General features: G+C 44.3%; 1 protein-coding gene across 2 annotated transcripts in view; it reads left to right on the forward strand.

Moving 5' to 3' along the window:
* Positions 1–13,827, forward strand: part of GRB2 (growth factor receptor bound protein 2) — a 55,634-nt gene that overhangs the window by 2,983 nt on the left and 38,824 nt on the right. Inside the window, exons 1-2 of one of the 2 annotated variants that reach the window (XM_030961848.1) lie at positions 2,675–2,823; positions 7,581–7,803. In XM_030961848.1, the coding sequence (XP_030817708.1) occupies positions 7,726–7,803 (78 nt within the window). In that variant the 5' untranslated portion in view covers positions 2,675–2,823; positions 7,581–7,725. Of the gene's footprint in view, positions 1–2,674; positions 2,824–7,580; positions 7,804–13,827 lie in introns of those variants that run through there. The other variant, XM_030961849.1, reaches the window with a different exon arrangement.

The following is a 13,827-nucleotide window of genomic DNA, read 5'->3' on the forward strand; positions in this document are numbered from 1 at the left end:
AGAAAATTCAAGCTATTCCTAGACTGCAAAAAAAAAAAATTGAAATTGAATCTTTAGCAAAACAATGTCTCTGTTGCCTTTTTCACCCTTGCTCACAGCTATGTCAGGATTTTGGCTTTTGCTGTAGCAAAGCTGCACAGTATTGCACAATAAATTGTGTGTTTCTATAAAGTATTAACTTGTTTGCAGGCTGGGGAACGTTCTACATGGATTTGTTTGCAAGCAAGTACATCTCAGCAATTCCTCAGTTAGGAACATCTTTCTGTAACACTCTAATCTCTGCTATTTCTGAAATTTCTTGCTTGTTTGATTTCCAGGACTGCCCTTTTACAGTCAGGCAGCTGGAGCCCCATAAAGTAGCTGTCATTCAACTGGCAGCTGTTGGCCATAGCTGGCTTTTCAAGTCCAGCTAAAAGTAGCTCCTATAACTTCTTTCAGCTTCTACAGAAACTTACTGTGAACTTCTGAATGCCCATCTTGAGGGCATACATGAAACACAAGATTCCGTAGGACTGTTCTAGGAACAAGTACTGGGGACTTGAGTGATCTTGGAATCCAGCTCTGATTTCATCAATCTTGGAGTCACTTCTAAATGAATCATTTCTGCATCCTCAGAAAGAATGTCTGAAACATTTGTAACATCCCAGCTCCTAAAGCTCCTTTTCCCCACCCTTTCCAATGTTTTGAATGAAGTATGGGAAGAACTCACATCTTCCCCCAAAACCTGGGAATTAGTTAAAACCCCTTAAAAACAATGTAGTGAGGATGAGAAAATGAACTTGCCAAGGGTTTAAAGCTCAAATTTAATCCAGTCTTTATCAAGCTGCTTAAGCATTTATAATGAGAATGTTAGCAGGCAGTGTTTGCAGAACACAATTTATAAGCTGGATTGTCTGACGTTGTGGTAAATATTCTGATGGTACTCTGGTCTTGATATGGATGTAACCATAACCCCCCTGGCAGACTCCGGCTGAGGAGAGCAACCAGTGTCATGGTTTATTTTTTAAAAAAGGGTTTAATTGGAGGCTGAAAAGGTGCATCTCTGTCATACAACAAAATATCAGTTACCTGTGCCTAAATTGTAGACTTTGGTCCACAACAATCCTAAATTTACATGAGCCCAGCTGTGGGCCCTGCATTTGATGTCTGGACACTGTGGTTGTGCCCACTTTGAGTGCCCACTTCCAGTCTTGGCATCTTTCTGGAGGTGGGGAATTGAGGAGGGACAAAAGTAACCCTGTAGCAACTCATCCCTTCAGGGGGCAGGAGTAAAGTGCTAGAAGGAATTTTCATGTTCAGAAACTGTTGTCGTATATATCAAGAGTTCTATTATCATTATAGCGTAAGGATTCCATATCCTCAGAGTTTCGTACCTCCTCAATGTTTCTTGTAGGTAGCTCCTCTAAGCACTGACTGTTCCTGATCCTTGCAGTAGTCATCTGACTCCCAATCCCCCCAATTCACTCTTTTATACCACATGTTCTTATTGGCTATAGGTGTGGCCTGTTAAGATCAGGCCTGTTCCTAATCTTTAGTAATTGGTCCAGCAGCAACTCATTGGGGGATAAGATTACATTCCATACCACCTTCATTTACCCACACTGTGTCCCCCTACAAGAAACCACCCTTCCTTTCTAAAGCCAGAGGAAAGCTTTTTATTTATGCCTTTATCAAAGGACTGAGGCCTGATGTTTACCTGAGCAACCGCTTTACTCTATAATTAAGAGTATTTTCAAGCTAAAAGAACATCAGGAGGGTCATCCATGCAAACCCTGACATTAGTTGCCTGTGCAATCTGAATTTTGGCCTCTGTGGATGCTGTAATTGCCATGTGTGATTAAACTATTTGTTCCTACAGCACGGGTGCCTTAATCACTGCTCAGGAGAGATGGCAGTTGTCAAGTAACAGCTGACCAGGTGTGTTCTTTGCTCCGAGCTCGGTGAGCAGCTCTGCACCCTTCGGTGTCTGCTCAAACACTGCGTGGACAAGCTGGGGTGGATCACTGGTAGTTAAGAGAATTTCTAAATCAATTCCTTCCTGCTGGCTCCATGGTGTGGTAGATGGCTCTGTCTTACAGACAAGTGGAGGCACTGACAAATTAGACAAGTATTGTGCACAAAGCCAGCGTGATTTCGCCTCCAGACGCTGAGAAGGAGATAGAGCCTCGACAGCGGTATCACAAAGTCAATTTGGTTGGAAAAGACCTCGGAGACCAGCGAGGCCAACCTATGATCCAACAGCACGATGTAAACCAGACCATGGCACCGAGTGCCACGTTCAATCTTTCCTTAAACACCTGCAGGGACGGTGTCTCCGCCACCTCCAGGCCAGCCCGTTGCAGTGCTTAATAACCACGGAAAAATCCTTCCTGATGTACAACCAGAGCCTCCCCGGGCGCAGCTTTCACTTTGCGCTTTTGTCCTACGGTTAGTTGCCCGACCCCCATCTGGCTATACCCTCCTTTCAGGTATTTGGCCCGGGCCGTGCTGCTCGGATGCTGCCTGTCCCATCCCCTCCCGCTCCGACCCGAGCCCCGCGGTTCCCGGGCCGGCCGCCCGGGGCTGGGGCAGGGCAGGGTAGGTCGGCGCGGTACTGCGCATGCGCGGGGCGTGCCCGCGCTCCCGACGGGGCGGTGAGCGCGCAGGCGCCGCTCCCGCGGAGGGCGCTGACAGGGCGGCTCTCGCGAGACTTGTTGCGGGACCGGCGGCGCGGCGGGCGGGGGGCCGGGCCGGGGCCGGAGCGGCGGCTGAGGCGGCGCTGGAGCGGCGGCCGGGCCGGGCCGCGCGGGGCCGGGCAGGCGGCGGAGCGCCCAGCGCTGCGCGGTGAGTCCGGGCGTGCGGAGGGCCGCCGCCCGCTCGGGGGCCGTGCCGGGGCGGGGAGGGCACACGCTGAGCCCCCGGTGCCGCGGCCTGGGCCCCGCGGTGTTCCGCTCTCCTCGCTGCGCTCCGCAGGGCTCGCCTCGGCGCCGGGCCCGTGTCCCGCCGGGCCCCGGCCTGCCCGGGGGGGTGGAGAGGAAGCGGGCTCTGCCGGTGGGGGGGAGGTTGAAATAAGCTCTGGGCTTCAGAAGCGTCATCTGCTCGGCGAGATTCCCGGCTCACGTACAGGGAACACCGGGCGGGGGTCGCTTTTCTCTCTGCCCTGCGGCTGGGGAGTGCTGGCTGCTCGTGGTTCTTGGGCTTATCTTTTGTATTCCCCAAAAAGAGCTCCATAATTTAAGGCCGCTTCCAAAGGTTGAAAGGCTGCGAGTGCCCTGTAGGCAGGATAACATCCCTGCCGCCCTGTCTCCAAACACAGTTGGGGTCATGCTTCAAACGCGAGTTTCTAGGACGGAGAAGGACGTTTTTCTCTTGGCCTCTTTCTTCTCTTATGAACTTCCTTCTTGAGAACCAGTGCTGATTTTGTGGGATAAGGTTTGACTTGCCAATATAGTTTCAAATAATCTGTAGAAGACAAGGATGCAGCCTTGATAACTCCCACAACGTCTGACTCAGACACCTCTTTTATAACCTACAGTGAAAACTACTCTGTAGCACAGTAAGTAACTGCAAGAGCAATTCACAGACGCAGTGCTCAGGGAAGTTAATTCTTTGTTGCAAAAACTCTTAAATGCCCGGGGTCAAGGGACAAAATCTGAAGGACCACAGATGGTAAATCAATCTTCAAACACAATGTTATTTGTAATCCATTTCTGTGCCAACTTTGGATATTGAGAATTTGTGCCATAAAAAGACCTTTGAGTTGTTATCATCTCTTAGTTTGATTGTCATACAGTATTTTCAGTATTTCATAGTACCAGCTAAGCTTGTAACATTTAAAGCAGTTTTAGACAGTTTAAAATAAGAAGAAAAAAAAAGCCTGTAAATAAATTCTGGCAGAGGTGAAGTTTTCTTGTTACCTGATAAAATGTTTTGATCTGATAAGTATTATCTGTGCTTTGTGCTGTAGCTTAGTTTTGTAAGTGATATCTTGAGTTGTCTGGTGCTGAAGGAAGTAGAACAATTTTAAGCTGGTAGATTAGGGGGATAATTTGTGATCCTGAATGTTCTGGGGTTTATATGTTAATAATACAATTTATATTTTACTTTGTTCCTTTATTATGTTATACTTCCTTATTTGGTTAATTTGAATTAGTGTTCTGCCCTTACTATTTTAACTATCTATTCTTTTGTCTAGAGTCTGACACTTGCACTTCTGCATGTCTTCCAGATGATGTATGCACACATTTTTCTTTCTGCCACCCTCAGTAATGTTTTGTCCTAAAACAGCTGATGAAGTTTAGGACCTGATTCTTTCCAAAATCTCCCAGTGAATCTATCTTGCCTCTCTTTGGCTTTTCTAAACTGTCTGTTGTTCTATTCCTGCCTGTATCGCTTTCCAGAAGATCTGTAAAACAGGGAAAAGAGAACAATGAGAACACTCTCTTTTGTTTAAAAACCACACTGTTTATAAGAGTAATGTAAAAAGTTCACCTTTGCCTATGTGCTTTTTGAAATATCTGTTGAAGTGAACATGAGAATTGTTTCCTATTGGCCACAACAGGGAGGTTTGTCTTTATAATTACTTTTATTCCATCCTGAGCTGCAGCACTACTACTAATGAGCATTTGCTGTTGGCTGCATCTGCTGCCTTTTCTTCCTCTCACCCCTCCCAGTATTTTTGAGAGCAAAGGAAGTCTTAACCCAAGTCACAGTAAGGTGAGAAACACTGATATTTTGAGAAGTCTTAGTCATTTCTCTAGCGAGATCATCTGATAATTTCTGTAACCATGTAACCATTGTATTCATATATTGACTGTTATTCATCCATACCGGTCTTACTCCATTTGCAGTCTGGGGACTGGGCTCACTGCAGTGAGGTGTCCTGTTGCACTGCTCTCTGCCTGAAGCAGCTACAGCTGTGCTTTTTTCCCCCCAGTCATACAGTTGGTTTGTTTGTGTTTTGATAACAGCATGGCTGAATGTGAGTAAGAACTTATTTAATAAGATTCTAAGCAGAAAATGCTTCCTTAAGAGACTTTAAGGGAATTATGCCTTGACTTCACCTTTACTGATATTTGCTGTGTGAGTATCTTGGTTTAATATTTTCAAAGCTTTTCCCTTTTTCAGATGTAACTTTAGTGCCTAAACTTCAGCTACACTTTTGTCTAAAGTCAGGAAGGTTAAAGTTTTGCTCTACACTGCAGCTGCTGTTAAAATTGTTACCTGGAAACTTCACTCCTTTGTATGTTGACAATATATCTGATGGTGGTAGTAGTACTAATGCATGTTTAAAGAGTATTGCATGATGAATCTCTTTCATCTTGAATTGTGCTGGAAAATTTCCCGACATTGTGCTGTTACTCAGTTCAGGGAAATGCCAATATAGTTCTTGGAAATGCTGCATCAGTTTCTCTAGGAAAGTTGTGTTTTAACACCTTCAGTTAAAAAGTAATTATTAGCTGGTAGGGTAGTGCTGGGTAGCAATGCTTGTGTGCCCCCAGAAAAGGCATATTTATAAGATGAAGCAGTTTCTTTCTTTAAATGTCTCTCAAGCCTTTTGTGTATACTTTAAGTTATGCAACTTGATGTTACATTCCTAGGTTTGGAACTTGGGGTTTTCAAGCCATGCTCCCTTGGCTGAAGGTATTTGTCTTCACATGTGGTGTGGTGAGTGGTGTTAGAAAGACCCAAAGGTTTCTTCCCGTAATATTTAAGAAGGACTAGAAATAGATGATGTTTACCATGAGAGATACAGGACAGGTAGACAACAAGCATTGAGCAGTTTGCATTTTCCATTGCTTCATATTCTGTCATTCATGTTACCCTTTAATGGTGCTGTAATAGCAGAAAACTATCAGTACCATCCGTTGACAAACCCCAAGAGGCCAGGTTGGAAAGGTGAGGAGATGGTGAACACAACTCAGTAGAAGAAGCAGCAAAGAGAAAATAGTTCTGGTGAAGAGAAGTAATTATTGCTGTTTGGATGAGTGTGCTGGTGTGATGTGAAAGACTCACATCAGAAAGAAGGTTTTTTGTCAGCCTTGAGACTAAAATTAAGTCTTTCGTAATTACCAAAATGTAGTTAAGATGATCCACTTTATGGATTTCATTATGTGTGTTGGTTGAAGCTTGGATCCAGTACATTCATTTCCACTGGTTATGGTAGCACAGGGAGATTGTTCTGTTGGAGTCTTTGTGAGAGATGACTCTGTTTTCAGCCTTGCTGATGTTTCAGTAGTGCTGAAATAGGAAGACCAGAGAAATCCCAAAGCTCTGTCCATGTGGGGCCCCTGCTAAGCTGGTGTTTTTAAAATCAAGGTGAATCCTGTAAATACCTCCTCTCATTCTGCCAGATTCCTGTGATAGAATCTCAGTTCCAGTGTTTGCCTCGAGCTTCATTATTCACTACAGGGAGCTGAAGGTTGGGCAAACATGGGGCTCATGGAATATAAGCATGTTAATTGCTGAACTGCATTTATGTAAGGCAGGTTTTTCTCTGAAGTGAAAAATTGCTGTTGCCATCTGCTGCCTTTGCATGCAGCAGGGCTCTTTCTGGGCCACAACCACAGAGCCTGAATTAGCAGGTGCGTGGGTTCACCAGTGTTTGTCAGATCTCTTCGGTCTTGAATTGTCATTGACAAGTGCCAGCTCTCTCTTAGCTCTTCAAGGGGGTATTCATGGTGGGTTTTAACTTAGACTGTCTTTCTTGTGTTTTGGTGATTTTTTCTGATTATTTAGCTTCTGTGCTATCAAGTGTGGTTGGGTTATAGAAAATCATTCCTATTCAAACCTGAGGGTAGGATTTAAGCCTTTTCAGTGGTTTCAGTGTGTGTATATGACTTGCCAGGTTTGATTTAATGTCTTCTCTGAGCCCGTAAGAGACACAAACTTGATGACTGTCACACTGAATTACAAAGATTTTTAACGTGTTCTGCTGCTCAAAGCACTGGAATTTTAGGATGGTTGCTTTTACTTATAGTCAGCCCAAACTTTTGTTCCTGTGTCATATTATTTGAGGACACCTGATAGGCATTTCCATTCCAACAACCCAATAGCACTCTGCTTTGTCTAGCTTGTATTTAAATCGACATGAGCTGTGTGAGTGGCAGAACCCAAACCATCAATGCGGGCATTTCCAGACAGGTCTTTCCCGGGGCAGCCGGTGGGCAGCGGAGCGCATCCCCTCGCCTGCCGCGGGCTGTGCCGGTGCCGTGGTGCCGAGCCCGGGGCTCTCCTCGGGGGTCCGGCTGGCCACGTCCTCCCCCCGTTACATCGCTGTAATTCCCGCTGCGAGGAGCGGGAGAGATCCCCGGGAGAGGCGGGCGCGGGGAGGGCCCGCCCGGCAGGAGCCCCGGGGCGAGGAGCGGCAGCGGCTCCCGGCGGGCCGGTGGCGGTGCCGCTCCCGCCCCCGGCAGCGCCGAGGCTGTCATTGGCCGCGGGACGCGTCACTCGGGTGAGCCGGGCCCGGGCGAGCGGCGGCGGGAGGAAGCGGCGGCCGCGCCGCGCCGGGCGGAGGGAGCGGCGCTGGGCGCGGCCCCGGCCATCGATCCGTGCCACTTCCCCTAATGGCCCGTCTCTTCCTCCTCCTCCCCCTCCCCTAGGGCGGATCGTCCCCCGGCCTCCCTGTATGTGAGAGACGGGGCCGGCGCCTCGCACGGAGCCGGGAGCCGCCGCCGCGGGAGGAGCGGAGGCTTCGGGGAGCGCTTCCTGCCCACCGCCCGCACTGCCGGGCGCGGCAGCCCCAGCATGGAAGCCATCGCCAAGTACGACTTCAAAGCCACCGCGGATGACGAGCTGAGCTTCAAACGGGGCGATATCCTTAAGGTAAGTGGAGGGCTCGGGCTCGGGAGTTCCCTCTTTACCCCTGGGCTGTTCAGTTTCTCTCCGAGTCTCTTCCTGTCCGTCGGACCTGACCCTCTTTTGGGTCCCCAGAGAATGCCATCTCCTTTTCATACGGAGCCTCAAGATCTTCTAAATCCCAGTCACACCTCTGAGAGCAGGAGAGGCTGTTTTGTTTCAGTATTAAGCATGCATCTCAAAGTCTCCCGATTCTCTCTTCTGAGATTGGAATATTTGAAAACTTAGTCATAAACATGGCAGCAAATAAGCAGAAGTACAAGATAAAGGGGAATTCAGTGTAGAGATTATGAGAGGAAGCCCCATGAAGTAATCAAGATCAATTTGATATTCCTTTTCTTTGCCTCCTGCCAAGGATTCTAATATCAAAGAACAGTGATTGGATTATTTCTCAGTAGATAATCTTTTAGCATCAGGCTGTCAAATATTGAAGCTGAGTTTTATCTTCAGTTGTGATGAACTGGAGTGATAAGCTTGTGGCTGAATATATAATGGATCTGTGCAGATGTAAGTGAATGTTGGAGTGCATTAGAGGAATTTTGGTCTATAGTTCTTTCAATATATCAAAGGCTTTTTAGGTTTCATTTTGGCTATATTACAGGAATTTGAAAAAACAGTTTAGTTTCTACAACTGTAACAAAACTGGACACACAGAACAAGCCCAACATTTTATTTGGGGTGGGGGAGTAAAATACAAAACTCCTTAGGGATTTGGCCTTGGTGAAGTGTAGCTCAGAGCTTTGTGGCTTCCAAGTAATAAGAGCCATATTGCAAAATGCTTTAATGGAATTCATTCATAGTCACTATTTCTCCATAAAGGTGGGCTAGTGTGATATATTTGGTGTGAAGGTATCTTTAAGCTGCTTTTTTTTCTAAAATGCTTGGAGTAGAAGCAGTTTTGAGAGGTGCTTTTCCTGCAGATGTAAGGCTGTAACTGTGTGTATGCTGACAAATCAAGTCCTGCAGACCTCAGTGGGATTACTCATCTGCTCAACACTTTTGCCAGGAAAGGGCTTGATTTTAACTATTTTAAAATAAGCTAGAAAAAATAACCTTTATGTGGTAACCTACTATGTATCTTTTATAGCTGATATTTCAACTGTGGCTTTGTTAAAAGTGTGAGGCAATAAACAGATAAAGGTTGCTAAAGTATATCATGCTTTGAGATTTAACTTATAAAATTATTGCATCTGTGTATGTCCTACACATCCCTGCCCCATAACTGGCCTAAAAACTCCTGTTAAACCTGTACACCTCAGTGCCACTGTGTGGGTAAATTACCAGGATATTTCCCAGGGCTTTTTTACATGTTTGAGACTGTCAGAATTTTGGAAACCTTTTGTGATAACCTTGCTTTTTTTGTTGTTTTTTTTTAAACCTGAGCTATATTCTTCTATTTTGGGTTACTACTAGCTGCCCTCAACTTTTACAGTGCATTTGAAGTAAAGCATAGCTGAAGTCAGCTTTTAGAAAATGCTGAATGGGAAGGAAAAATGAAGTTTAATGAAATACAGTATATTGTAAAGTGTATTCTCAGCTAATTTAGTATGGGGTAGAAGTTTATTTAAGTACATGAAAAATATAATAAAATTTTTGTTTAAAAATATGTTCTCTAAGAAGTAAAGGAAAAATACTTTTTTTAGTGTTTTTGAAGTTTAGTCTGTGTTAAAAGTCTTACATCTGTGCACAGTGACTGATAGTAAGGTGTTCTTGAGTCTACTTGATGTCATCCCATGGATACAAATTTTTTCACCCAAATAGAAACATATGTATAATGTTACACTGCATTAATAATTACATTTTTCCTGGAATACAAAGGATTTTCCTACTTTACCCTAAACCTCGGCTGAACTCTTCCTCAAAGTATTTATGCACAATTCTTCAGTCAGTATTTCCTTTCTTTTCAGCTCATATTCATATGAAAATGCTCACAAATTTTACATGTTTACCTCATTGATGCATAAATTGAGCCATAGAAATGGTAAATTGCTCAAGATTATCACTAAAGTCAGCGGAAGCATCAGGACTTTCAGGAATCCTTCAGCACATATTTGAGCTGAGTTCTGTGCAGTGTGGTGAGATTCACTCTGTAAAACTGGCGAATTTCAGACAAATAAATCCAAATGAGTTAGAACTGTTCCAGTTTACCCATGCTGACAAACTTCTGTAGCACTTTGTTGCTTTGAAAAATCTGTTTCACTTCAAATGTGTTTGTGGTTGTGGAAATTAATTTCCACCCAAAATGCCAGATCTGTTTGTTAGAGCTCTGCTCATGACTGAGAATCTTAGGGTGTCCCAGTCATGTGCCCCATGTGATGTCTCTCATTAACCAGGACAATCCTCCTGTCCTCAAAGGAGTTGGGAAGAGGAATAAACTTGTACCATGTTGAATGCACCTGCACCCTTCAGTGTCCCTTGCTGAGGGCCTGTGTTACTTCTTGCACAGTGAAGCCTTTTAGCTGTGAGACACCTGTGGTGATGCACTCCAGAGAACCAGGTCTGGCTGTTAGAGGATGACAGAGCATTGATTTGTAGCAAAATGTGTCCCACAAGGCAAGAACAAGATCTGTAACAGTTTAACTCCCAGTCCTTGGAGGTCCACTTTTCTCCCTGTGGGGAGAGAAGGCAGAGGTGCCCAGTCTGGCTGCTCTGACCTCAGCAGATACCTTGCCCATGATGTCATGTGCCATTACTGCTGCCTGCCCACAGATTCAGGACCTGATTGAATAGCACTTGAACTGGAGCCATTAAGCTGGTTGTTAGTAATCTTGTGGCTGGTTTCCAAAAGTGAGTGAAGATAGTTGACCTTTGGCTTGCAATTGTAAAACAGCTGAGTGAAGAGGAAAAGTGCTTGGCCTCTTTTTTTTTTTTTTTTCTTGTGGACATTACATGGTAAAAGCTGCTTCTATGGTTTCTGTAACCCTGGCAGGACAGTGGGTCCCCTACCCTCTGCCTGGTGCCTCTGTAGCAGTGTGTGGTACTAGCTCTCAGAAGATGCTCACTGACAGCTTTCTCCAAACTTCACATACTCTAAATGCTACTAGCTGAGCCTTTCCAAAGAAAGGCAAGATTGGAGCTTCATTCTGACAGTGCTGCAGCTCTCCAGCTTTGTGCTTCTCCTGTTGCTTCACAGGAATTTGTTGGTGACTGGGGTCCTGCTGGGTCCTGGTGGCCCGTCCTGTTACTTAAAAAAGTAAAATAAGGAAGCTGAGGGATTCCTACCTGAGGGACTCCTACTTGAATTCTTGATTTACTGTTTTTTCACTTTGAACAGTTTGCAGTTGTCATGATGCCTTTACAGTCTTCACCCCCTTTTTTTTTAATATATTGAAGTTGGGAGGAGTTAAATTCAGTCCCAGTATTTGTTATTCAGGTTTTGTGTCCCCCAGAACTATCAGCCTCCATGCTAAATACCCAGATCTAAAGTGTATTAATATATGGTGATGGTTTGGCAGGAACCAGGGGGAGAAAAGAGAAGAAAAATCACCATTCTTTGTCATCTCATTGTAATTTCTCTACTCCTCCTAAATCTAATCAGAAGACTAAAATTAATGCCGTGGTGCTCTGAGAACTGTTTCTGTGTGGTTAATGCAGGACCACTAAACATATTAATTAATATCTTAAATTTTAGAATTGTTTTGTTTTTAAACTATAAACTACTGCTTCCTCTTTCTCCTTCTGTCATAGGGTTGGGGCATAGCTGGAAAGTGTTTTTCTAAAGAAGTGAATAATCTACTGTTCCCAGTAGATGTCATCATAATTAATTCAGGGGTGCTTAGAGATTGTTTTTGTGACTCAAATTATCCAGGTGGTGTTTTAAGTAGAAGGTCATCATCTTGAATTTTGAGGTTTTTGCTTTTGTGTGATACGCAAGCCAGCTTCCTTATGTGCCAAAAGAAGATTTCCTTGATAGTATTTTGATCACTTCACAATTTGGTTCAGCCAAGTCAAGATTACTTTTCCCTTTCTGATCATACACTTGACAGTCGCCACAGGTTCTGTCCACATGAGTGTTTGTCACCACATTTATTTTCTTTGAGTGTTTGCTAACAGTTGATGCTGAGGTGGCATTTTCAGTTCCTGCATGAAAACCATTTTTCTATGTCAGGATAGAGTGGAACAGCTTCAAATAGAGGCAGGAAGATGATAAATGAGGGGAGCACTGTCTCCCTACTGCTCTTTCCCCTCCCTCCTCTGTACTTCACCAGCATTGGCTGTTGTGTCATGGTGTCTGTCCTAGAGAACAGAAATTCAAGGCTTGCTGAAGAGATGTGCCAGTATTTTTCCTGGTTTGAGTGAAGCTGTCTTCACATTCATCCTTCCTCTCCCTTCTTTACACACTCCTCCATCATTTACCATTTGTTGTAATGGGATGGACTCCATGTGGTCTTGATGATTTTAATGTGTGAGAAACAATTTTCTGAATTAATGATTCAGCCAAATTGCAAACACTATGTGCTTTATAGTGAAATAGGTCAAATATTAGAATAGGTTGCCCAGAAAAGTTGTGGAATCCCCATCCTTGGAGATCCCCAGACAGGTCCCTGAGCACTCTAATCTAATTAGACTGCTTTGACGGGAGGAGTGAATTGAGTGTCTTCCAGAGGCCCTTCCAAGCTCCATTATTCTGTGACTTAGCTGTGAGTGGCAGCTCTGCTGTGTGTGATGGTTGATTTGTAGGGGTGTGCTTAGGTTATGTTCCCTGGCTGGTGGCCTTGAATTAAGATGATAATTGCCATCAATATGTGATCAATATTGCAGTCTAAGATGGCAAAACTGTCAGAACACTACAGAGGCATAAAACCGAGCACAGTTATCTGAAATGCAGTTGATTTGGCAGCCTGACAGTTGGAGATCTGTGTCACAAAGAGATGCTGCTATAAGGGGCTGCATTCTTCTGATCTGCCAAAGTGTTCGAGGCCTGGTTTGAGTGCAAACTTCTCAAATACTGTTCCTCTTATGTATGAAAGTAATCTGAAGGTGGGTTATGTTCCAGGTTATGTTCCATTAGCCAACTTCTGTAGGCATTAGGATGAAGTGTGTGGGAAGGAAATAGCTGTTTTTAACAAAGTGTCTGTTCTGTATTTGTAGAAGAGCTTGGACCTGCTTAGATCGTGTTGCTGAAGGTATTTCTGTGCAGGAGACATAGTTATGGAGTATTCCAGTCTGAAGGTGTAAAGTGGTCTTTGCAAGCAAGGAGTAAACACATTCCACCTTAAATATGGCATCTTTATTTTTATTTAGGAGGTTTTTATGATGATTATTTAAACTTGTCCCTGAAAGTGGAGAAAGATGAGTTCTGTGTGAGCTGCCTGAAGGCTGCAGGAATTCTGAGTGTTGAGCAAACACTGACTATAGCTAGTGGTCAGCTCAGCTGGTTTGTGACACTGCCTTAGCACGTGTTGCATTCTGTGATAACCAGGGAGATGGTGCTGATTTGAAGCTCAGCTGCCTTTGCCAGTTTAATGGAGGAGCTGTTACAGCCTCTCTGCAAGGTCCAGCTTGTGATATGCCAAGCATGACAGACAAGTGTTAGCCCAGGCATAGCAGCAAATCATATTTTGGCTTGATAAATTATTTATGTGCTTTGTTCAACCTGCTTGTCAAACTACAACCAACATGACGTGCTTTTGTTTTTATTTACTGGCAACACAAAAATGCTGCCTCCCCTCTTTGATCAGGTGACATCTCTGTTGTGTTAACTATTGTGATTAGGGATTGTGTGAGAATTTCAGATCAATAACATCTGTTATTCTTGGACATCCTGGGTGTTAATGAACTAACTTTGATTTAATTTATTGTGTTAAATTAAAATGGTAAAAGCTTGATTGCAGCTTGAGGGAAGAAAAGAAGGATTATGATTTTTAGTGGCATGTATTAAGGATTGGGAGTGTATTCATAGATTTCCAGTTTATGTGCAGAGCCCTGCTAATTGCTGGAGGAGGGATCTTGTTTGTAATGATATTCAGACTTTTCTGATTTCTCTCTCTA

Source organism: Camarhynchus parvulus, chromosome 18 (genome assembly GCF_901933205.1).
Source record: "Camarhynchus parvulus chromosome 18, STF_HiC, whole genome shotgun sequence".
Lineage (NCBI taxonomy): Eukaryota > Metazoa > Chordata > Aves > Passeriformes > Thraupidae > Camarhynchus > Camarhynchus parvulus.